The sequence below is a fragment of the Mustela nivalis genome (assembly GCF_964662115.1).
Source record: "Mustela nivalis genome assembly, chromosome: 9".
Classification (NCBI taxonomy): Eukaryota; Metazoa; Chordata; class Mammalia; order Carnivora; family Mustelidae; genus Mustela; species Mustela nivalis.
The window spans coordinates 100,137,333-100,160,820 of NC_139028.1; the positions used below are offsets into that span (position 1 = coordinate 100,137,333).

General features: G+C 52.8%; 1 protein-coding gene across 2 annotated transcripts; it reads left to right on the top strand.

The window, feature by feature from the left end:
• Positions 1 to 1,184: 1,184 nt before the first annotated feature.
• On the top strand, positions 1,185 to 22,741 carry ACCS (1-aminocyclopropane-1-carboxylate synthase homolog (inactive)). Of its 2 annotated transcripts, none has more exons than XM_082684036.1 (16): positions 1,185 to 1,570; positions 2,463 to 2,753; positions 5,057 to 5,116; positions 7,553 to 7,623; positions 8,709 to 8,778; positions 9,274 to 9,340; positions 11,286 to 11,383; positions 11,851 to 11,928; positions 12,669 to 12,769; positions 13,409 to 13,498; positions 14,965 to 15,010; positions 15,124 to 15,265; positions 16,993 to 17,135; positions 17,254 to 17,407; positions 17,547 to 17,640; positions 17,940 to 22,741. In XM_082684036.1, the coding sequence occupies exons 2-16, from the start codon at positions 2,463 to 2,465 to the stop codon at positions 18,100 to 18,102; spliced, it is 1,668 nt and encodes a 555-aa protein (XP_082540162.1). In that variant the 5' UTR covers positions 1,185 to 1,570; the 3' UTR covers positions 18,103 to 22,741. The 2 variants fall into 2 exon arrangements, with proteins under 2 accessions (XP_082540162.1, XP_082540163.1); XM_082684037.1 differs by having other exon boundaries at positions 1,191 to 1,570; positions 18,114 to 19,207.
• The last annotated feature ends 747 nt before the right edge of the window (positions 22,742 to 23,488 follow it).

Consider the following 23,488-nt stretch of genomic DNA (forward strand, 5'->3'; position numbering starts at 1 on the left):
TGTCAAGTTAATTTTTTAAAAATATTTTAAAAGGTCGGTAAAATCCACTTATAAAGCCATCTATACTGGAATTTTCTTTATGGGGAGGTTTTTTTTACTCACAAACTTAATTTCTGTAGATACTGGGTGATTCACATTTCCTGTTTCTTGTGGTCAGTTTTGGCAACTTGTGTCTTTCAAGAAAATGTGTCCATTTAAGTTCAATTCCTGAGAATGTTAATGTTCCAGACTGACCCTGACCTTCCCCTATCAAAGGTGCCCTTGTCTCCAACAATCCACCCTCTCACTAGCTAACTAGGACTTACCCTTCGGAGCTCTGCCATCATTTCCTGAGTGTCGGACTTCCCATGTGGGGCCAATGCATGTCTTGGGGTTGGGGGTGGATCTCCCAGCTGCTTGCTTCCATGGCACCGGTAATCTCTTTCTTAATAGTCCTTCCATTTGTACGTCTGCCTTCCCAATCAACTACTGGCCCACTGTTTTGCTTATCACGGTATCCCAGCACTTCGCAGAGAGCTGGCACAAGACAGACATTCGATAAGAGTACTTACCAGAATGAAATAGAATATGACTTAAATGGAGAGAACTGACTTGTTTTACAGAACATCGCACAGGGGACCAACAAAGTCATGAGAGCTGCTTAAGGTCACCATGTTCCTGGCAAGGCCACCGAGAAGACAAGCAGTGGAGTGGTTCCCAGCCATACTTGTCCTGAGGGATCCTGCTTGTTTGTTCCACTCAAGGCTCGGCGCAGGCTGGGGCCTGGGTACCCTAACTCACTGCTGATGCCCCAGGACGTGTAGGGGTCGGTGGAAGAGTTCAACAAAGGTCCCAACGAGCGAAAGGAGGAGAATTTTAAATGCCACTGTAAAAATTCTCACAGGGGAAGGATGTTTTAAGGATGCCCTCGCTTTAACCCCGAAAGGCTTCTCCATGGGTGCAAGCAGGAGTACGTTTGACAAGTAACCTCCGAGACTCTAACTGCTTCCAAACTGGGAAACTGAGGCCCAGGAGGCAGAGGGAGGCGTCGTCTGGTGCCAGCAGAGACCCAGAACCGTGGCCTGACTCTTCCCCGCGGTGGTCCTCTCGGCTTCTGCTGTGCGCGGGCCGGGGTCGGCACCGGGAAGGATGGGGGCGGAGGCGTGGGGGGGGGGGGTCCGGACCCCCGGGGGGTCAGGGAACCCTGCAGCACGCGGGGCACGCCTGGGTGTCTGGGAAGCCGGAGGGCGGGTCCGGGCGGCGGAAGCGACCAGGGCGCCCGATTCAGCAGCGCCGGTGCTGCCTCCCCCGCGCCGCCCGGGGCTGCGATCGCGTATTGCCCAGCAGCGGAGCGGGGCCTCCCTCGGCGCGGGCTCGGGGATCGCCCGCAGGAGTCGCCGCTTGCGTCTCGCAGTCCCCGGCCCGGCGCACACTTCCTTGTCCGCGAACCTCAGACGTGTCGTCTCGCGAGGCTCAGCCGCCCGCCGAGGTCTCGTCCCAGCGCAGGAACCCGGGCCCTGCGCTCCAGCCCGGCGTCGCTCCCGCTGCTCTACCCGGCCGCCGGCCCGCGCCGCCGGGGGTGGGGAGCGAGGTGAGCGCCGGGAGAGCCTGGCACGTGGAGCGGGGGAAGGGGTGCTTCGGGGAACCGTGTTTACCCGCGGGGACGCCCCGGGGGTCGGGGCCGCTGGCTGTCCCCCGGCACTGGGTATGCGGGCTTGCTTCTGGACCGACCGGGAATTCGGCGAGGAGCGATGATAACCTATTTTACCGAACTTGAGCCACGAGCCGGCATTTAGTTCTAGGTAGCTCCTCCGTTCATAGCCTCCCTGCTGCCCTGCGGTTTTACACGCTGCCCTGCGGTTTTACACGCCTCCGCAGATGGCAAAGCTGGCTTGGAAAGCGGAGGAGCTCACAGCCGCGGGCAGGAGACCACCCTCTCCTGGCACCTGTGCTTTGCCAGGCCCTGGAGCTCTGCAGGGTGCCTGCCCTTGGGAGACCCTCAGTCATCCTCCTCTTGGCCCCGACCCTCCCTCGATCACCAAGTAATCTCGGGCCCTTTAGCCCTGTTGACAGCAATCACTGCAAGACCCCTGGGTCTCTGGGCTCTATTTGCTTAAGTCGGAACATTTTCCCCCTGGTGTTTTGAAATTGAGGTCAGCAAGAATGGAAAAAGAACGCTGGCGGCTCCGCAGGCTGCAGAATGAAAAAGTCCCATAAATGTAAAACAAGGGAAAGCAGCTATATGTTACCCCATATAAAAGTAGCAAGCCTAGCCCCTGGCCCTGAAGAGATCTTTAACAGGATTTACTTGCTGAAGCCGTTGGACTTATGGTTACAACTAGTAAGGGACATAGGAAATGGTGAATATATAGACATAAGGGAAGGGGGAGCCAAGAATGGGAAGGACCGCTAGACTCCCAGTTCAGTTCTGCTGCGTTTCTGAATGCTGAATTTGGGCCCTGAATACTTTTGTCCTTTTGCAGATGTTCACTCTGCCTCAGAAGGAATCCAGGGCACCTGCCACCTGCCCGGGCCCAACCTCCATCCAGGATCTGGACAGTAACTCTGGGGATGATCTGGAAAGAGAATGCTCCAGAAAACCAGACCGGAAGCTGCCAGAGGACTGTGGAGCGAGTGGTCCCACTGCCATGTTGTCCTCGGACAGCTCCTGCCTGTCCTCGAGAGGAAGAGTCATTAAGTGGTTCTGGGACTCGGCAGAGGAGGGCTACAGGACCTACCACATGGACGAGTATGATGAAGATAAGAACCCCAGTGTGAGTGAGACCCCCGTGCCCACTGGAGCCCAAGGAAAGACTGCAGGGTGGGATGCTCTGCCTTGACCAAGAAGTTGTTCTAGATGCTGGGGTTGCAACTGTGAGCAAAAGCAAAGTTCCTGCCTTTGTGGAGTTTTTGTTCTAGAAGGGGAGGCAGATGGGGAACAGAAAAAAAAAAATCCCTATAATGATAATAAGTGCTATAGAGAAAATAAAGCAGAGTAAAGAGGATAGAGAATGATGAGGTGGTCTGGGGATGTTGCTGTTTTATGTAAGGTGGTCACAGAGGGCCACTTTCCTAAGGTGACAATTCGAGTGGAGACCTGAGGAAAACAAAGGATTATATTAGTTACCTGGTGCTTGTAACAAATTACCTCAGATTTCAGCAGTTTAACAAATGCATTTCATAATTTCTGGGGTTCAGGCTCTGGGTGGGTGCCATAGGCTCCGAATCATCTGTGAACCTGCATTGAAGCCATGGTTGTGGTCTCATCTTAGGCTTGACGTGGTCGGGGGCTGGGAGAGGATTGCTTCCAGGCTTGTTGGTGTGCGTGTTGGAAGGCTCCAGTCCCTCGTCACATGGGAATCTCCACAGACTGCTATGTGACATGGCAGCTGGCTTCCCGGGGCAGGCGCTCTGAGAGAGAAGGAGACACCATGAGTACCCAGGATGGAAGCCAGGGGCTTTATAACCTATTCTTGCAAGATATCCCATCTGCATATCTTGTTTGTCAGGAGTGGGTCAGTAGGTCCGACCCACACTCACGGGGAAGGGATTACACAAGGGTGTGGATACCAGGAGGTGGGGATGCTCCCTGGGAGCCATCTTGGAGGCTGCCTCTCCCAGGGAGCCCTGCAGATACCTGGGGCAGGGAATGTTCCAGGTGGAGGGAACAGCCAGTGCAAAGGCTCCAGGGTGAATCTGTGCTTGATGAGTTCAAGGGACAGCACGGGGCCACGACGGCTGGAGTGAAGACCCTCGACTGGCGGGGGACGAGGTCAGAGAGATCAGGTGGTGGCCTGGAGATGAAGAGTGTGGGCATTATGGGACGCAGACAGGCTTCTGGTTTGGGACACAGCACAGTGGAAGGCGTTGGGAGGAGGAGCAGTATGATCTGATTTTGGCTTTCAGAAGAGGCCTGGGGCTTAGGCTGCTGTGTGGAGGTCAGGGTGAGTGTAGGCCGGCAAGGGAGAAGGGAAGCCATTGCAAGAAGGGAGACAAGAAGCTCTGGCGGCTCGACAGGGGTCTTCACCGTGGAGGTGAGATGAGGTTGGGCTGTACATTTTTTTTTTTTTTAAGATTTTATTTTGACAGAGATCACAAGTAGGCAGAGAGGCAGGCGGGGGAGGGGGGAGCAGGCTCCTCACTGAGCAGAGAGCCCGATGCGGAGCATGATCCCAGGACCCTGGGATCATGACCTGAGCCAAAGGCAGAGGCTTTAACCCACTGAGCCACCCAGGTGCCCCTGAACACGTATTTTGAAGGTAGGAGCGACAGGATTTGTGGACAGATTAGCTGTGAGCAGAGGAGCCTACTGCTCTGTTCCTCAGTGAGTAAAGGAGCCATGCCTTTTATTGGTCAGAACACTGGTTCATTCAAGCTTGGCTTCCATATCCTGCCTCCTTCCTCATTGTCCCAATACCACAGGGGTCAGGGGTTAGAGAGCATGAGTCTCCCTGGGGACTCTATGGGCAGCTTGAGTTGTGCCTTCACCACTCTCGCTCCTAGGAGTGGGTGCCTCATGGGGTGGGATCAAGGTGGTGTGTGGTTGCACACGGTCTCCCAGGGGACCATTTCTGCAGTCCCAGAGCCCTTCCTGCTCCGCATGTATCCTTGTTCCTGGTCCTCCCGGAGCACTGCTTTACTTTGTACCTTGTTTTGTACCACAAACATGTATCGGGTCCTACTAAGTGATGGTTTCTCGGGCATGCATCCCCTTCGGGGACCTTCCCATCCAGTGGGGGACACAAAGCATGTCTGTCTGTCCTTGTGACCCGGGCAGAGAGTGAGCAGTGCTCTACAGGGGGACAGACCATGAGTTTTGTGTTCCAGAAGAAGGAAAGATCCTTTCTAGTGGGGGTTCTGGGGAGGTTTCCTGGAGGAGATGGCCTTTGAACAGAGCTTTAGAAATGGGAAGATGGACCAGGTTGCTGAGAGGAGGTGGGGCTCAACAAGGCTAAGGAAGGGGGTTTGGGAGGGTGCGATCGTTCCTGCTTTGCTTTTCTGCCTCCGTGTGCATTTCAGGCCTTCCCTTTGGGACCGCTTGGCTATGCTCACTCTGCCTCCCTGTCTCTCTCTCCAGGGCATCATTAATTTGGGCACCAGTGAAAACAAACTCTGCTTTGACCTGCTCTCCAGGCGGGTAAGTCCCGTACATGTCTGGGAGCCATCCGCAGCTCCCAGGGCCTGTCTGCTCTTGGACTTCCTGGAAGGCTTCCCTGACCAGAGTCTGCCCCTTGCCTCTGCAGCGCTGGCCTGAGAGTCCTCTCACCCCGGTTCCAGATCTGCCTCAGGGACAACTTTCTCTGTGATCTTGGGCCAGAAACTTCCCTATTCTGGTCCTGCTTTACCTCTTCCCATACTCAGTCCCTCCTGCTGGCTGGGTCCTGCTATCCCAGCAGGATGGCGGTGGTGAGGGGACACTCAGTGGGGTGTGGTCAGCATTTAACAACTGCCTCTGGGGTAGGGAGGACTCTGATTTGTAGATTTTGCCAATTCTCATAGTGTAAATACTCCCGGCGGATTTCAAGCCACGGATGTGACGTCCTTGCACACAGAGTTGGGAAAAAGGTTTGTAGTGTCCCCTCCATGCAGACGCAAAGATGGAAATAACTTCAAGAATACATATAGACATGGGGCGCCTGGGTGGCTCACTGGGTTAAGCTGCTGCCTTCAGCTCAGGTCATGATCTCAGGGTCCTGGGATCGAGTCCCACATTGGGCAGGCTCAGCGGGGAGCCTGCTTCCTCCTCTCTCTCTGCCTGCCTCTCTGTCTACTTGTGATCTCTCTCTGTCAAATAAATAAATAAAATCTTTAAAAAAAAAAAAGAATACACATAGACATGTAGTAACATAGGGATGCCTGCGTGGCTCAGTCCATTAAGCGTTTGCCCTCTGCTCAGCTCCTGATCCCAGGGTCCTAGGATAGAGTCCCGCATTGGGCTCCCTGCTCAGTGCCTGCCGCTCCCCCTGCTTGTGCATATGCTCTCTCTTTCTCTGAGAAATAAATAAAATCTAAACAAAATGTAGTAACATAATCAGAAGCAGTGATATTTTAGTTACTACATTTGTTTTTAATGTAATTTACTTATTTATACATTGACATAATTTAATTTTTTTAATGGTTTTTTTTTTTAAACACAGCATGTAAAATTCCTGGAAATGTAATAAACAGATTTTTTGAGCTGGTCCGAGCCATTTCTAGCAAACCACTGAAAATGCCTGATAGATGTGTCTCCCAGGGCCACAGACTCCAAGTTTGGGATGCACACCCCAAGGGAACTTATTTCTGAGGGTGACAAATCCAAGACCCAAGGGGAGAGGGGTGTAGGAAGGGGGCTCAAGATGCCTGTCCTATCCAGCCAGTTCCCTGCTGTACTGTCCAACAGAAGTAAAATGTGAGCCATGTATGTAATTTAAAATTTTCTATTAGATAAGTAAAAAGAAACTGGTAAATTCATCTTAGTAATTAATGTATTTTATTTACCTCCATCTATTGAAAATAGGACTGTTTCAACATGTAATCAATCTAAAAAATTAAGATATGTTACATACTGTTTTCATATCACATTTTTCAAATCCAGTGGGTCTTAGTTCCGACCAGTCGCATTCAAGGTGCTCAAGGGGCACACGTGGCTGTGGCCTTCCCACTGGACGGTGTGGCTCTCTGGGCGGCAGGACAGACGGGAAGGGTTGGAGTCATATACAAGTGGTTGACTGCCCTTCTTCTTTTGGTCCACTCCCTAAGACTTCTGCCTTTCTTTGACATTGTGTCTGTGATGCCCTGGGAGTTACTAACCCAGTGCCTGGTCAGGGTGGGGGTGGTGGAAAAAGGCCACACTTTCCAAAGCGTAAAGTTGAGCTGAGCCCATGGGAACACAATGACTCGAGTCCCTCCAGAAGTTGGAGCAAACTCCGAGGGGATGGCACCCAATTCTGGGACCCCTTCTGTCACCCCAGGGAGCAGCTGAGTAGCATAGTCTCCTATCACTGCTTCTACCAATTCACCCCTCTGGGTTATTTATGTATTTATTTATTCAAGAGATTTCTTTATTTATTTGAGAGCACACGCACATGCAAACACGGGGAGGGGCAGAGATAGAGAGGGCGAATCTCAAGCAGACTCCCGGCTGAGCAGGGAGCCCGACATGGGGCTCGAACTCACAACCCTAAGATCATGATGCAAGTGGAAATCAAGAGTCAGATGCTTAACCGACTGAGCCACCCAGGTGCCCCCACTCCTCTGGGTTTCTTAGATGGCAGTGTTGTAAAAAGAGCACTGGATTAGGAGTCCGACCTTCTTCTAGCAAATGGCAGAGCCGAGGGTTTTGCCTCGGCTCTGCCACTTGCTAGCTCTGTGACATTGGACGAGTCACCTCACTTTCTGGAGCCTCGGTTTCCTCCTCTGCAAAACGGGCAGGAGAAGGCTGTGCCTGTGCTGCCTCTCCCCTCATTTCTCTGATGAGCAGACCAAGCCCAGGCTTTCGTGGTGGGGGCCGTGTGGATGTGGGTGGAAGTGCCGCGCCGGCGGTCACCACGAGGGTGTATGGTGCTCAACCCGCCCTTCCCTCTGTCCCCAGCTGAGTCAGAGCGACATGCTGCGGGTGGAGCCGTCCCTGCTGCAGTACCCCGACTGGAGGGGACACCTGTTGTAAGTAGCTGCCGCGGGCCGGTGGTTCCCAGCCCAGGAGGTGGTCTTGCTCCCAGGGGACATAGGACATCTAGAGACACTTTTGCTTGTCCCAGCTGGGAAGGGGCTCTTCAGGCATTTACTGGGTAGTGGCCAGCCCCCACAACAAAGAATTATCCCTCCCCGGATGTGACTGTGCCAGGTGGAGAAAGCCTGCCTTGGGCCGAGGGCCATCCTGGAGGTCTGGCAATCATGGGGTTTCCTGGAGTGTTTGTGGGGTACTAGGGCCTCTGCGGGTCTCACCACAGCTTGGGAGCTCCCTCACTTGCTTCCATGGGTCTGAGGCAGGCGGAGGGCCTTCAGGCATGGAGTCCTTCTCCCTGCTCTCACAGTAGTTTTAGAGGAAGCAGGATCATCTTCAGGGGCTGCTGGTGGGGGCATTTTCCTCCTGGTCCGATGGAGCGAGTTAAATAATGCTAATTGGAGCTGGTACTTAGTGAGCACTTGCTGGGGGCGGCTGCTGTCCCAGGGGCTTCGTGGCCAAGCAGGACTGGATTCCAAAGTGTTCGTTCCTAGGTAATGAGGATGGTGGGCCCTGGAGACAGCCCACTGAGTGTGGGCTCTGCACTTACCAGCAAGTGACTTATCTCCTTCAAGCCTCAGTTTCTTTATCTGTAAAATGGGAATAATAACAGCATCTTAGGATTGTTATAAAGATTAAATGAGTAAAATTCCCCACGTAATTCCTGCATGATGGAAATGGTCCAACCATGACTCTGACGATAGTTACCATTATGATAGCATTACTGTTACTAGCTAGATCTATGTGTAGGCGGAGTGTTACTTTTCATATCCCTGAGGCCAGCAGATTAAGGGGGTCGGGTGTCCTAGAACTACAGAGAATGCAAGTGTCCATGTGTGGGTAGTGATGGGGCAGGGGACTGGTAGGCCCTGCGACGTGGAGGCCACGCCGATCCCGCTGACTGAGTGGGAAACCAGAGAAGGGTGGTGGCGGCTGTGTGAAGATTCACCGGGGGAGCTCTGGGACAGACCGTGGGCTGGGGATCCTCTGGCAAACACTGATCATCTCTCGGTCTGATCTCTAGCCTCCGGGAGGAAGTGGCCAGATTCCTGTCTTTCTACTGCAAGAGCCCCAACCCCCTTAAACCAGACAATGTGAGTTGCCCCCTCCTCTGCTCTCCCCTGTTCTTCTACCCACCTCCCCCAATTTTGACTGGGCAAGGGTAGGGTGGGCGTGGGATCTGCCTTCCACTCGATTTTGGGCTGTTTCCAGGTAGAATTAGGAGCACCCCTGCCCTTTGTCTTCCTCATTCTAAATATTGAGGACATAATTTGGTTACAGTTTCTGCTCCAGTTTGTTCAGTGCTCCCTCCTTGCCTCCGTACCTTCAGGCAAGACTCTCTGAGTGACCCGCTCCCTCTTCTTGTTCTGTTGATCCAGAGAGGGGCCCAAAGGATAAGCAACACAGGCACTTGGCTGTCAGTCAGGAGAGGCCTTTGGCTTCCTCTGGTGGCTTTGCTGTGACCGAGCCACAGAGGGCACCAAGTTGGGACCGGGCCCCCCTTCCCTGCTAGCCTGGGTACAGCTGTAGGTCCTTGCTCCCGCCTGGATGGGTACTCATCTTTGTCAACATGGATGTGTCACCTGCAGGTGGTTGTCCTGAATGGCTGTGCCTCTCTCTTCTCTGCTCTGGCCACGGTGCTGTGTGAGGCAGGGGGTAAGTGACCCATGGCCTGCTCAGCTTTGGGGGCTGCCCTATGCCTGCAGTGCCCACAGTTGCCTGTCTTTGTGGCCTGTGTCAGAATGCCTTTGGCCATAGCCAACGATGCAGCTTCAGGGGGCTTAACAAGGGGCTTGACCGGATGTCCGGTCAAGATACCCCGATGTCCATAGTTTCCGAGGAGGTCAACATGATGCTGGGGTTTGGGGCTTGTCTCTGTGATGACCTTGGTTTTTCCTTTCATGTGCTGGCTGTCAGTGGGTCCAGAAGGAAGGGAGAAAGGGAAAGGTTGTGCCTTGCCTGTGTCTTTGTTTTATTGGGAGGGGGCAGGGGAGATACTCTTTCCCAAAGAAAGTCCCAGCGGAGCTCCCCTTATGTCTTAGTGGCCAGCACTGCTGCACAAACCCATTCTCAGAGCAGCCCCAGGCAGAGGGGATAAGTTTGGTTGACTTCAACCAAACACGGTTCCTCCCTAGGGGCTGGCAGAAGGCCCGGTTTCCTCAGACTTATTGCTGGTCATTTCTGGGAAATCTGGTGCTCTATTAGCCAGAAAATTGGAATGGCTGGTGAGTAGGCAGCCAGCAGCGTTCCTCAGGATCCACAGTGGATCTGAAAGCAGGTCCCGATCAGGGCTCCTTGTCACCACAACAGAGGCCCCCTCACGTCAGCTTCGCTAACAGGGATTCTGGGTGATAATTACTGACCGTGTGTTATGTTGCGGGCACAGCCTAAGGCTTTACACATAGGCCTGTTTAATCCTCACTTCTCGCCTCTGAGGTGGGTTCTGTGCCGTCCCCACGTCCCAGATGAGGACATTAGGGCACAGGGGCTTACGTGATTTGTCAAATTCACATACAGAGATAGGACCCAGGATTTGAACCATAAGAAGAAGATTCATCACAAGGATAGGATAGGCGATTTCCTACCTGTTCTCCAACAGCCAAGAACGGGGTCAGTGTCACACTGTCCACCTCTCACAGGGGTAGGCAGTTCCCTCCTCCTCCCCTCTGTATCTGTGAACCTCTCTCTGGACCGTCCTCAACTCCACCCGCTCATGACCTTTCTGCTCAGGTGTAGGTGCTCGCCTCACGGGCATCTGTGCTTCCTGGAGCAAGTCGTGAGAGAGAGCCTGTGCCGGGTTTCTGGCCAGCCAGTGCCTTGGCTCCCTCGGGTCCCTCGTTTCCCTCCGGTCCACTCCCCGTGGCTGGGCTAAGGAACATGTAGGACAAAGCTGCCCCTTCCGGAGCTGTGAGTGGGGTGGGCCGGGGGAAGGGAGGGCGGCTTGCCCACACATCCCCTTCAGAACTGGAGGGACACCTGCCTCTGCCTCAGGGTAGACCTTGGAGGTCATCAGTACTCCCCCATTCATAGCTAGAATGTTCCACACGACGTGCTTCCCCACCAGATGGCCTCAGCCTTGTGTTTGAATGTCTCCAGGGAGGGAGAACCCGCTCGTCCTGAACACACTCTCTCTCTCTCTGGGCAGTTCTGCCTGCTGTCCCGTTTGTCCATCTGTCCAGCCCAGATCACCCCGCAGCTTCAACTCCCTGGATCCTGGTCTGTCCTTGGAGTGAGCCAGCACATGGGGTGCTTCAGAGGGACCCTCCGAGGTTCAGTGTCCTCATCGGGAGAGTGAGGGTGACAGGAGTACTGACGTCACAGAGCTACTGTGAGGACCAAATGAGATGACACACAAATGTATGTTTAGCCCAGTTCCCAGCACGTAGTAAGTGTTCAGTAAATGTCAGCTACTGATGATCAGAGAAGGGGCTCATCTCAGTGGATCCAGGTGTTAGAGCTTGGAAGTTGAGAGTCGGAGTGTACGCCTGGGGTTCCCCCAAAGACATGGAAGTCTGGGGAGGCAGAGTGGAGCCTGTGGGTGACGGGGGCCTGGGGTGATCTGGCCGGAGGATGACAGGCCCTGAACCATTCCTTCCCTCAGAAGCATTCCTGATCCCTGCACCTTACTATGGGGCCATCACACAGCACGTCTATCTCTATGGCAGTGTCCGGCTGGTATGTGTCTATCTGGACAGTGAGGTAAGAGTTCTTCCTCTCTGTGAGTTTGAGGGCAGACGTGGGAGGGAGTCCATGCCAGCGTCACGGCTGCAAGGAGGGTAGAGCCCTCTGTTGCCCACGGTGGTCCATACCTGGGTTTCCCTGGGGCTCCCCAGGTCCTGGCTCTGGGATCTGTGGCTCAGAGTAGAAGCCAAGGGCAGCCGCAAGGACACTCCATCAAAATAGTGGGGTGAGGAGGGGACAGAGCAGACCTCAGCGTGTAACTTCTTGAACCCCGATCAGAGGGTCTCTGGGGCCTCTTCCCGACTGAGAGTGCTGAGCTGTCCCTGATGTGATGGCATGGCCGACAATGAGGGGAGGGACCCTGCCGGGGTTTTTTCAGAGACTGTTCCAAGGAGGCTAGAGATGACTGTTAGGAGAGGCCCCAGAAGCTCAGATTCGGGGGAATCACTGAACTGGGCCCGTGGCTTTTCTCCCTCTTTTTCCAGGTCACTGGGCTGGACACACGTCCATTCCAGCTCACCGTGAAGAAGCTGGAGATGGCCTTGCAGCGAGCCAATTCTGAGGTCTGGGGGTCCAATCAAACCCAAGGCTGGGAGGGGTGGGTCTGGGCAGGGCACAGGCTTCTGGTGGCTGATCTCATCCTGGGTGTGGGGTTAGCACTCCGTGGTGGGGTTGGGGTGTCAGATGGCCCCAGGGAACCATTCTGGGGGTCCATTAGGAGCCTACCAGTGGAGGGTCTTCCCACTAGAGAAAGATTCTGAGACCTGTGGGAACTCGATGAACGCCCCTACCCCTGCTCCAACTGACTTCGGTCAGGGAGTCGAGTGTAGAGCTTAGTGGTGTGCCGTTCAGCAGTCTCCCTGGTGATCCGAGGACCTGATTCCCCTGTCGCATCCCTCTTTGAGGGGATCTTCTGAAGAAAGGCAGAGATAAGGGTTACTTCTCCCGTGGTTCCTTTCCAGTTTGTGGCCAGTACGGTCACACATGCCTCCTGTAGGAATCTGAGAGTGCAAACCCCCGCCCATTGTTCTGCCAACAGAGGCAGCCTTCACTGGCATTTGGGCCTCTTGCCTCTGGGCTTTGTTCTCTGCCTCTGTTTTCTTTCCTGGCTGACACGTTTGCACGTATGCCATCTGCTGCAGATTCGTAATTCTCTGCCCTCACCTGCTTCACGCTGGGTCCTGAACACGTTCCCATCCCAGCTCCCCCGGATCCCACCCAGCCGCCGGCCCCATTCAGTGGGAGCGTGTGGCTCTGGCCTTCGGGAGGAGCTGAGTGTTTCCTGCCCCACTGGTGCTTTCAGGGTGTGAAGGTCAAAGGTCTCATCCTCATCAACCCCCACAACCCTCTGGGCGACATCTACTCCCCAGGAGAGCTGCGGGACTACCTGGAATTTGCCAAGAGGTGAGGCATCCCACAGTCACCCACAAAAACATCCTGGCAGATTGGGCTATGGGCGCGGGCCTTGGTATGGACTCTTCTACCCTGTTCACTCTTCTGTGGGCCCCCACCCGCTTTGGCCCTTCCCCAGCACTGGGGTCGGGGGGCAGGGTTTATGGGGGTACTAGGGCTCTCTCTCCCTCTTTCTTTCTAGGACAGCAGCTGTCCTACATTGTGCCCCCCAGGGGCCAGGGGCCCTGCTAAGCTCTTCACGGGCTGTATCTCATGCACTCCGCCCAGTCACCCTATTAGTCATCATGTGGTCATGGTCCCCAGGTTGCCGAGCCCTCGAGTGAGGAGTGGAGCCTGATTATTCGAATCTGGATCTGTCTGTACAAACCTGGTTTGCTCTCAGTTGGGCCCTTCTTTTGCGGACGTGCCCGAGGCCTTTGCCTCTCCTCTGAAGTGCTTCAGAAGCCGTCAGCGGCGTACAGAGCTTCCTGTGTGGAGCATTAGACACAGGGAAAGGTGTTTCTGGAACAAAGTTTGGCAGCCCTGGGCCCGACCATGGTCCACTGGGTTTCTGAGTCATTGCTTCCCCACCGCAGGGGACCTATTTGACCTGCAGACTAAGCCATCTCCTCCCCGGCCCTGCCCCTTCAGGCATGAGCTGCACGTGATGGTGGATGAGGTCTACATGCTGTCCGTGTTCGAGAAGCCGGCGGCCTACCGCAGCGTCCTGAGCCTGGAAGGGTAAGGCTGCCCTGCCCACAGCCACAGGGCCAGCTCTGCCAGCCCCCGGTCCTCCGGCCCCTGGTGGCCCTGCCCACGTGACGTGACCTGTCCCAGGGCAGCTTCCTTCCATCCCACTGATCTGATCCCACTGTCCCCAGACCCCGTGAGGAGAAGATGGGAGGGCTGGGCTACATCAGGGTTTCTGAGAGCTCCAGAGAGGGGCTGGGCCGTAGGCTTCCTGGGGGTGGAGGGGCTGCGAGGGTGGGAGCTGGCCCCCTGTGCCGTCCGCTCAGCTCCAGAGTGGCTTCAGCTGCGTCCATCCATCCACCCGCTCGCTCGCTCACTCCGCCCATCCTGCAGCCCCAGCCGCGTGCCAAGCACTTCTAGCTGTTGGGGCTTTTTCACTAGATTTAGCCTGAACCAAGAATCTGGGCTGAAAGAGTTTTGGAGACTCTCAGACCAGATCACCCACAGAGTCTATACATGCGGCATTGAGAGACTCTAACTGTTCCTGGTATGTGTTCAGAACTTTGGACCCCGTGAAATCCTTTCCATTGGTTCTCTCAGCGGGTCCTCACGAGGCTCTGCCAAGCGCACGGTTGCGACTCCTGTTTGTTTATGGAGTAGGACAGTGAGGCGCAGAAAATGAACGACTTGTCACCTCCGCTGTGCCAGACCCTGCTTGGTGCTGGGATATAACAGGGACCGAGAAAGACGTAGGCCCCTCTCAAGCGGAACTTTTATTTCTAGCCAGAAAAAAACATTTTGGAGATTTCATTTAGTTGAAGTAAATGAAAGACTCCACACATGCAGGAAGGAGAGGGAGAGAGAGCCTTAAGCAGACTCATGCTGAGGGCAGAGCCCGATGTGGGGCTCAATCCCACGACTGTGAGATCATGACCTAAGCCTCGACCAAGAGTTGGATGCTCAACCGACTGAGCCAGCCAGGTGCCCCCAGAAAAAACATTTTAGTGGCGAAATACACAGTCATTTGATTGTGGCTGTGACAAGTGCTAAAAAGGAGAAGTCTGGGGAGGCATGAGGGGATCTGCTTGGGGTCCCCAGTGGGCCCAGGCTACTGGGAGTGGTCAGAGAAGGTCTGTTTGAGGAAGCAGAACTTGAGCTGAGCTCTAGATCAGGGATCAGGAAGTATTTTTGGATTAGATGTCGAATAGTTTTAGGCTTTACAGGCCTATGGTCTCTCATTCAACTCTGCCATATGGCATGAAAGCAGCTATAGACATTATGTACATGAAAAAGCATGGCTGTGTTCCAGTAAAGCTTTATTTACAAAAAACAGGCTGTGGGCTGGGTTTAGCCTGCAGGCTGTATTTTGCTGACCCTGACGCTAAAGGATGTGTAGGAATTGATGATTCAAAAAGGTGAAACCAGGGCTTCACACAGACACAGAACTAAATTCATCCAAATGTGTATGAGCTTTTGTGGATCTGTGTTGCCTCTGTCCCCACCTGTATTCTCTGCAGGCTGCCTGACCCCCAGAGGACCCACGTGATGTGGGCGACCAGCAAGGTAGGTTCCTGGCTGGCCTCGGGGGTGTCACGGAAGTGGGAGGGCAGAGAGGTGGGTGGAACCAGCTTCCTTGGTGGAGGGCTGGCCACTGCCCAGGGTGCCTTTCTCTGCAGGACTTTGGGATGTCTGGGCTCCGCTTCGGCACGCTCTACACGGAAAACCGGGACGTGGCCACTGCGGTGGCTTCCCTCTGCCGCTATCATGGTCTCAGTGGTTTGGTCCAGTACCAGATGGCACAGCTGCTTCGGGACCGTGGTGACTGTCTGGGCCTGGTCATTTGAGAATGGGGGGTGGAGAGGTTATAGTCAGTTGGGAATGGATCAAGGGTGCTTCTTGCATGAGAAGAATTTGGGGTGGTGTTCGAGAACCCAGGGCCACGACTGGTTCATAGCCCACTCCGTCACTTCCTGACCATGTGGCACACTACTTCACTTCCCCAAACCTAAGTTCGTGTGATTTATCAATTCGAATAGCACCTGGTATATCATAGGCACTTGGTCAACGTGAACTCATCATTATTAGCTGTGAGCCCTTGAAAAAAGAGAAAGTAGAAGCAACAAAGGGAAAACAGTTATAACGAGAGTATCTCTGCCTACGAGGATCTCAGCTAGTGGGTCTAGATAGCAAAGGGGATCTATAATTGCCACCTTGTAGTGGGCCCTGCTAGATGTTCTCATTGCATCACCTTATTTCCCAGAATCCTAGGATGCAGACATTTCCTGCCTTTCCCCTGGTATTTTATAGATGTGGAAATGATTATACACCTGCTAGAACAGCCAAAATCTAAAACGACCCCATCACATGCTGGTGAGGACGTGGAGCAGCAACTCTCACACTGCTCGCGGATGGAAGGTGTTGTGGCCACTTTGGAGAGCCAAGTTGCTTGCCGAGTTAAACCCACACTTACCACGTGGCCCCACAATCCCACTCCTAAGCTCTTTATCCTCATGGTCGCACAAAACCCTCCATGTGAAAATTTATAGCTGCTTTGTTCACAATCACTCCAAATGTCCTTCCGTGGGGGAAGGAGGGAACAAAGTGGGGCACATCTGTCCAATGGAGGAGGGCTCCGCGGTGAGGTCCAGGGCAGTCCACAGTAAGCTCAAGGGCATTGTGCTGTGTGAAGGGGGCCAGTCTCCAAGGGTGACATGACTGTATGATTCTACTTCTGTGACACTGTAGAAGAGGCAAGACCAGGTGACAGAGAACTGACAGACCAGTGGTTGTCGGGGGCAGGGAAGTGTCGGGACTATGAACAGCACGAGGGTGCTCTTTGGGGTCAGGGAACTGTTCGGTGTCCTGCCGGCAGGTGGTGGGTTACACAGATAGACACCTGTGTTAAAACTCATCAAAAGGGGGTGGGGTGCCTGGGTGGCGCCGTCAGTTAAGCATCAAACTCTTGGTTTCAGCTCCGGTCACAATCTCAGGGTTGTGAGGTTGAGCCCCGCATTGGGCTCCGCGCTGGGTGTGGAACCTGCTTGAGATTCTCTGTCCCCTGTTCCCTTTGCCCCGTCTGCATGCTTGCTCTATAGCTCTCGCTTTCTCTCACTCTCAGAAAATAAATAAATAAATAAATTGTTTAAAAACGATTGAAAACCCTCATCAAATGGGACACCAAAGAAAGTTAATAAAAAGCTGAGGATGGGGAGGTGAAGTTGCCCCAGGCCCCACCTCTTGTCAGAGGCCAGGCTGGGATCTGAACAGCAGCCTCTGGGGCTCAGAATCATCTGTGTGGGAGGGGACCTTCTGCTAGGATCTGCACCCCGGGGGACCCTGTGTCTGCAGGGCTGGCAGCTGTGAGGCCAGCTACCTGGATTTCCAGTGCTTTCTACCAACAGGGACTATTCCTGTGGCCCCCGCCCACAGCTGGAGAAAGGATCTTGGCAGCTCATGGCCTTTCTTTTGTCAGCATTTAGATTCGTGGGGCAGCCTGGAGGGTTGGTGAGAGATTTCTTTGTTTGTTTCTCTTTTCCCCCAAACAGACTGGATCAACCAGGTGTACTTACCGGAGAACCATGCCCGGCTCAAGGCTGCCCACGCCTATGTGGCAGGAGAGCTCCGGGCCCTGGGCATCCCGTTCCTGAGCCGCGGGGCAGGCTTCTTCATCTGGGTTGACCTGAGGAAGGTAACACAGGTGGGGCTGCATGGGTGCGGGGTGGGGGGGCGGGTAGTTGAAGCCTCTCTCCGGCAGGTGAGGGGCAGGGGTGTCTCCTCTCCTACCTGAGCCCCTGCCACCCTCCCAGTTCCTGCCCGAGGCCACCTTTAAGGCAGAAATGCTGCTTTGGCGCCAATTTTTGGACAACAAGGTGCTGCTGTCCTGTGGCCAGACCTTTGAGTGTAAAGAGCCCGGCTGGTTCCGCTTGGTCTTCTCGGACAAGGCCCACCGGCTTCGGCTGGGTAAGCGACCTCCCCTCCTCGCCGCACCCTTCACTCTGCCCTCCCGCTTCTCGTCCCACCTGTGGCTCCAGCAGCCTCAGCTGGCCCGTCCTGCCGACCGAGCCGCCAGTGCCAAGGGGCTGTCCCTTCTCCTTCCCAGGGATGCAGAGGGTCCGGCAGGTGCTGGAGGGCAAATCCCGGGTGGCAGAAGAGCCCTCTTCCTGTCAGACCCAGGAGCCAAGGAGTCAGCGCAGGTGAGCTGGTCATCGCCTGGTGACAGCAGGGCCTGGTGACAGCAGGGCCTGGCAGCCACCGCCAATCTGAGCCGACTGGGGCTGCGGAGACCCACGGCAGCTGGGCCTTTTGTCAGGAGGGAGCCCAGCGTGACCTCACCCTCAAAGAAGAACCATTCCTGGCCCCTCTCAGGGCATGGGATAGGCTCCTCCAGCCATGCTGTGCCTCGGCCCCTCCCCCTCTATTAAACAGAACTGGAAGAAACTAGGAGCCTCTGTTGTGAGTAATTTTTTAAAAAACTTTATTTTTTTCCTTTCAGTGTTCCAGGATTCATTGTTTATGCAGCACACCCAGTGCTCCATGCAATTCGGGCCCTCCACAATACCCACCACCGGGCTCACCCCATCCCCCCCGCCTCCAAAACCCTCAGTTTGCTTCTCAGAGTCCACAGTCTCTCGTGCTTCATCTCCCCCGTGTTGTGAATAATTTACAGAATGGAGGAGTCGTGACTGCTCCCGACCACAAGCCCTTGCCCCCCTGAGGATGTGAAAAGAAAACAACATGTACCTTCTTTTGATGACCCCCTCTTTCGTCCTTTGTTGCCGGGAAACAAGTCAGAAGAACAGCGCACAGAGACAGAGCACACCCAGGAAATAAACAGGAGCGATAGTTCCCAAGTCCCAGGAGGAAGGGGTTAATTCTGTCTGTTCCAATCGTTCTCCCCAGGGAGGGTGTGTGGGCCCCCAGGACACCTGGGACCTGGGACAGGCCTCCACTTGGGCGGCGACAGACAAGACGCAGGGGGGCGACCAGGAAGAGCTGCTCTGCCTCCTCCTTCCTGGCAAGGAACTGCCTTCACCAACCATGTCATACCCGAGTGAGCCAGCCATGACTGCTGCGGGGACCATAGGGCTGGACTTGATCCCAGGCTGGCCCTTCCATCCTAAGCAGGCAAGGGGCCACTTGAGCCATCCTCAGGGGAGCTTGAGTTTGGAGCCCAAGTGGGCTTTCTGGACTGACGTTAAAGCTGTGTGCGGAGGACTCTTCTCTGGGGTAGAAAAGCGGTCTCTTTCCTTGCTTCTGTTTTAAGAGAATGTCGGGGCCGTCGTGTGTGCTTTCTGAAACCCAGAGTATTTGATACAGGATTCGCTTTTCTCTGCCTTTCTGCTTTTCATCTATTCATCCCTTCTCCATCTTTCCTGAATAACTTCCATGCGCCAGGCACCGTGCTGATAATTTCTGTGCATTATTTCCAACTCTGACAATCCAGGGAAACTGACCCTATTATCCTCCACTTGGGAAAAGAGGCCATGCGTCTCAGAGAGCTGGAAGGACGTTCTCAAGGTCACGGAGCCAGACAGCATCAGAGCCGGGATTCAAAGTTGGGTGGGTTTGGTTGGAATCCTGTGCTGTTTGTACCCTGCCAAACCAGGGGCTGGCGGCTGCTTTGACCCTTTCCCGTCCTGAGATCCTGGCTTTGTGCTGTCACCTTCAGTGCCTTCAATTATTGTTCAGTGCCTTTGGCTGTCGCTCTTTTCTATTCCCACTTCCAGGAAACTCTGCTGCTGGGATTTGTTGACTCACTGGGAAGCCTTCAGGTTTTATGGGCCAGAGTAAGAAAGGCCATAAAAACCTCTGTTTTATGGCGCTGCCCTTGGGGTTCAGGGACCCCTCAAGGAAGGACCGCTGTGATACACTCCTTTTAGAATTCTCCGAAGAAAGACTCCTAGCTCTCTAGAGGGCGTCCAGCTGCCTTCCCAGCAGAGGCAGACTGAGCGGGGGATTGGGCCCGAATGGAGCTCCTCTGTTTCAGTCGGCAGAAGGGGGGCCTAGGAGCCCCGCTGTCTCGTGCTGGGAGGGTGTGCTCCATATGTATCGCTCTGCAGAGTCTGGGTCTGGCATATTCCATACCCATCTCCAGTCCCCCGTGGGCTCACATTTCTGCTTTGCTCCTTAGGATGGCCAGCCAGCTGTGTGTGAGCATCGCCCCTGGGGTCCCCCGGTCTGCCCGAATGTCACTTTCTGTCCCAAGCTTCTCTGACAGCCTCACGGGGACATGTGAACTGGGAACGCCGAGGAGGGTTAACCCTTCTCGGGTGATCACTGGGTCAAGGGGGCACAGGAAGCCGCAGATTAATACCTCTGCATGCAGGTGGCCGCAGTAGACAATTGTGACCTGCCGCATGGCTCCTCAAAGAGACCCCTGGGATGGAGCACTGGGAGCCCAGGACAGGAGCCTGCACTTTACCACGCCGCTGCGCAGGATTTCTTTGTTCTCTTGGACTCCCAATCTCACAGTTCCCTGAGGCTGCTCCCCAGAATAGCTACCTGCACCAGGACTCTCAGGGAACCATGCAAAGCCAAGTATACGTGATAGGTCAACAACCCCCACCGTGTGTTTCCTGAGCTCACGCTGCTTTCCCAATGGCCCGGAGATGCAGGGCCAGGTTTGGGCCCCAAAGTGATCAGAGGCTTGGCCTAGTGATTTCTGTGAGTCTTTGCAGGAAACCTCTATCATCATCAATTGCAGGGGGAAATGTGTTTCATAGGGAAACAATATGTTCCCCTTCTTCCATCAGTGAAAGACCCCAAGCCCTTCTATTACTGAAGATTCTCATTTACAAATGACGAAAACCAGTTAAACAAAAGGATGGGTGGGTTGATTGAATGAAGTAGGAAGGGGAAGGAACAATGTTGCAGGCAGGGCTCTAGCCAGGAGTTCAAATGATGGCAGTGGATGTGTGCTCTTGCTCTCTGCCTTCTGTCTTCTGCCTTCCTTTTCAAACTTGCTCTGTTCAGGGGGTGGCAAGATGGCTTCCGAGCTCCCAGCACCATGGTGGTGAGAGCAGACACCCCCAGGGTATGCCTCAGCATTCATGTCTCTCCTCTTCCAGGAGGCCAACTGGCCTTCCCTCCGTCATCCAGCCCCTCAGGAGAATGCGGTGCTTGGAGCCCGGGTTCTCTTCATCTGTCTGGTCTGTCATCCTAGTGCCGTTGACTTTTCCCCTTGGAGCTTCCTTCCTCAGGGTCTCAGTACAATTCTAGAAGCTCCACACATCACCTCCTCACCAAGCGCTTCTAGAGACAGGAAAGAGAATATGGTTTCTGGTGCTTCCTTTTCATCTTATTTCAGTCACTTATTCCTCCATATATATATAAAAAAATTACATATATATTCGTCAGGCCTCACATTTCTAGGGGCTCTTTATATATTCTCCAAGTGAGCACTTTGCCAGAGACTCTGAACTCATTCACATTCATACTCAGCATTTTCTTCATCCTCCTCCAGAACATGGAAATGACCTGAGAGCATTTAACTCTTAACTGCTTTATATTCATCTCCTGTGACATTGTCGACGAGTGCTTTAGTTCATGCCTAGGCTGTTTGCCAGCGTGTTTTTTCCTTCTTCCTCCAGAAACTGCTTTGAAGGGTCATGACAACCTCAGTTAGGGTGAAGACTAGACAAAACAGAACCTCTACTTTTCATGCTAACATATTTAATATCATGATAGTTGCTACGCAACTATCAATGGGATGTTTCATGTCTAACATTGTGTTTCCTTAGACTCCATCACCCTAGTGACAAGAGTCGGGCTGTCCTTCAGAATGCCAGGGAGGTCATGGTAGTCTCCCCAGCCATGGACCAGTTCAGCCAGTAGGCATGTGAGCAGATCCGTCTGAAGATACCCCAGCTCCCAGTCCCTCCAAAGCTTAGCTTTCGCATCTGTGAGTCCTGGAATTCAGGCATCATAATGGCAATGTCAGCTCTGTTGGAGTACTCCAAGGAGGGCTGGGAATTCCTGAAGGAGCCAACCAAGTAGCCTCTCAGAGGAACCCACGTGCTCCAGTCAGGAACGGGGGCACCATAGATCTGGAGACTCCGGGCTGGAACTGGGACCCCACCCCAAGGGCAACTCCCAGCCTTGTCAGCTCAATAAAGGACTTTGGAAGATTTAAAAAAAAATATGTAGGCTATATCCCAAGGAGAGTTACAGATACCAAGCCTTTGGTCTAGTATTGGTCTCAGGCATCTCTTGAACTTCTGCTGGAACACGGCTTTTATTAATTTTTTAACATGGAGGTAAATTTTACATACAGCAAACTGCACATGTCTTCATTGTAAGAGTCAATGACTTCGGTGTCTCCATCTATGTATGGGTTCTGAGTTCCAAGGTTCCAAGGTTCCAAGGTTCTGAGTCTACCCGTAGGCAACTGTGATTCTGGTTTCGCTCTCCATGCAGCAATTTCCCAATCAAAGGAGCCATGTAGTTCTTCCCTTTTGTGTCTGGGCTATTTTGTTCAACTTAATGTTTTGAGATTCATTGACATCATTTTAGGTATCAATAGTACATTCTTCCTCTCTTTTTCTTTGTAGTAATATCCACTTTTTCATTCTTGATATTGTAGCTTTTGCCCTGTTCTACTTTTTTTTTTGTCGTGAATAGTCAGCTTTATAATGATTTTATCAATTTTTCTGGATTTATTAGTTTTTTACAATGAATTATTACTTTTGTTAATGCTTCCTATTGTATATTTGCTTTCTAATTTAATGGGTTTTTTTTTTTTTTTTGCTTACATGTGAGCTATGATTTTTGCATAAAGGGAAAATGATTATTTTTTGCTCCTTTCTTCTGCCTTTCTGTTTTCCTCATCACCTGCCAAAGCCATTGTTTTTCACTGGTATAAAGAAAAAATGCAAAATGTTTTTCCCTGATATAAAGAAAAAATGCAAAATGTTTACCTCATTAGAAGAAAGGAACTGCAAAATATTGATCTGTAGTTAATGGCATGCCTTTGATAAAATATTCGGATGTTAACTACTGACAGCTGCAATTTATTCTGCATACAGCAAAAGAAGGGGCCCACAATGGTTGGATCAATATGTGATAAGTAGCGCGAAATGTTAATTGCATAGTAGAGATGGTAGTAGATATGTGGGTATTCGCTGGAAAATTCTTCCAACTTATTTATTTTTTTTACCTTTCACCCCCTTCACCTATTTCTCTCACCTCCCACCCCCACCTCCAGCATAGCCAATCTGTGCCCTGTATCTGTAAGCTTACTTTTCTAAAATTTATTTGTTTTTGTTTTTAGATTCTAATATAAGCGAGATCACCTAGTATTTGTCTTTCTCTTTGTGACTTATTTAGCATGATATCCTTGATGTCCATCTATATTGTCCCAAGTGGCAAGATTTCATTCCTGGTTATGGCTGAATAATATTCCATGGTGTTGGGGGCACCTGGGTGGCACAGTTGGTTAAGTATCTGACTCTTGGTTTGGGCTCAGGTCATGATCTCAGAGTCAGGAGATTGAGCCCCGGGGTGTAGGGCTCCGCACTGGGTGTGGAACCTGCTTTACGAGTCTCCCTCTCCCTCTGCCCCTCACCCCTACTCTCTCACTCTTGCTAAAATAAATAAATATTTATCTTTAAGATTTTATTTATTTATTTGTTTACTTACTTACTATTTTATTTATTTATTTGACAGAGAGAGAGCACAAGTAGGGGGAGTGAGAGAGGGAGAAGCAGGTGCCCTGCTGAGCCAGGAGCCCGATGAGGGGCTCGACCCCAGGACCCTGAGATCATGACCTGAGCTGAAGGCAGATGTTTAACCAACTGAGCCACACAGTCACCGCAAATAAATAAGTAAGTCTTAAAAAAAAAAATCCCAAACAACTTGTTTTAAGAAATATTCCATTGTATGTATACATATCCTGTTTTCTTTATCCACTCATCTATTGTTGGATTGCTTCCACATCTCGGCTATCATAAATAATGCTGCAGGGAGCATGGGGATAAACATTTAGTTTTAAATCTCCAAATTTGTCATGTTTATTTTTATAGTTTGGTACAGTCAGTGTTTATT

Coding starts and splice junctions, on each gene's coding strand:
- ACCS (XM_082684036.1), top strand. CDS start 2,463: ATGTTCACTCTGCCTCAGAAGGAATCCAGGGCACCTGCCACCTGCCCG. Junction 7,624..8,708: donor GACTGGAGGGGACACCTGTT/GTAAGTAGCTGC, acceptor TCTGATCTCTAG/CCTCCGGGAGGAAGTGGCCA. Junction 12,770..13,408: donor TACCTGGAATTTGCCAAGAG/GTGAGGCATCCC, acceptor CTGCCCCTTCAG/GCATGAGCTGCACGTGATGG.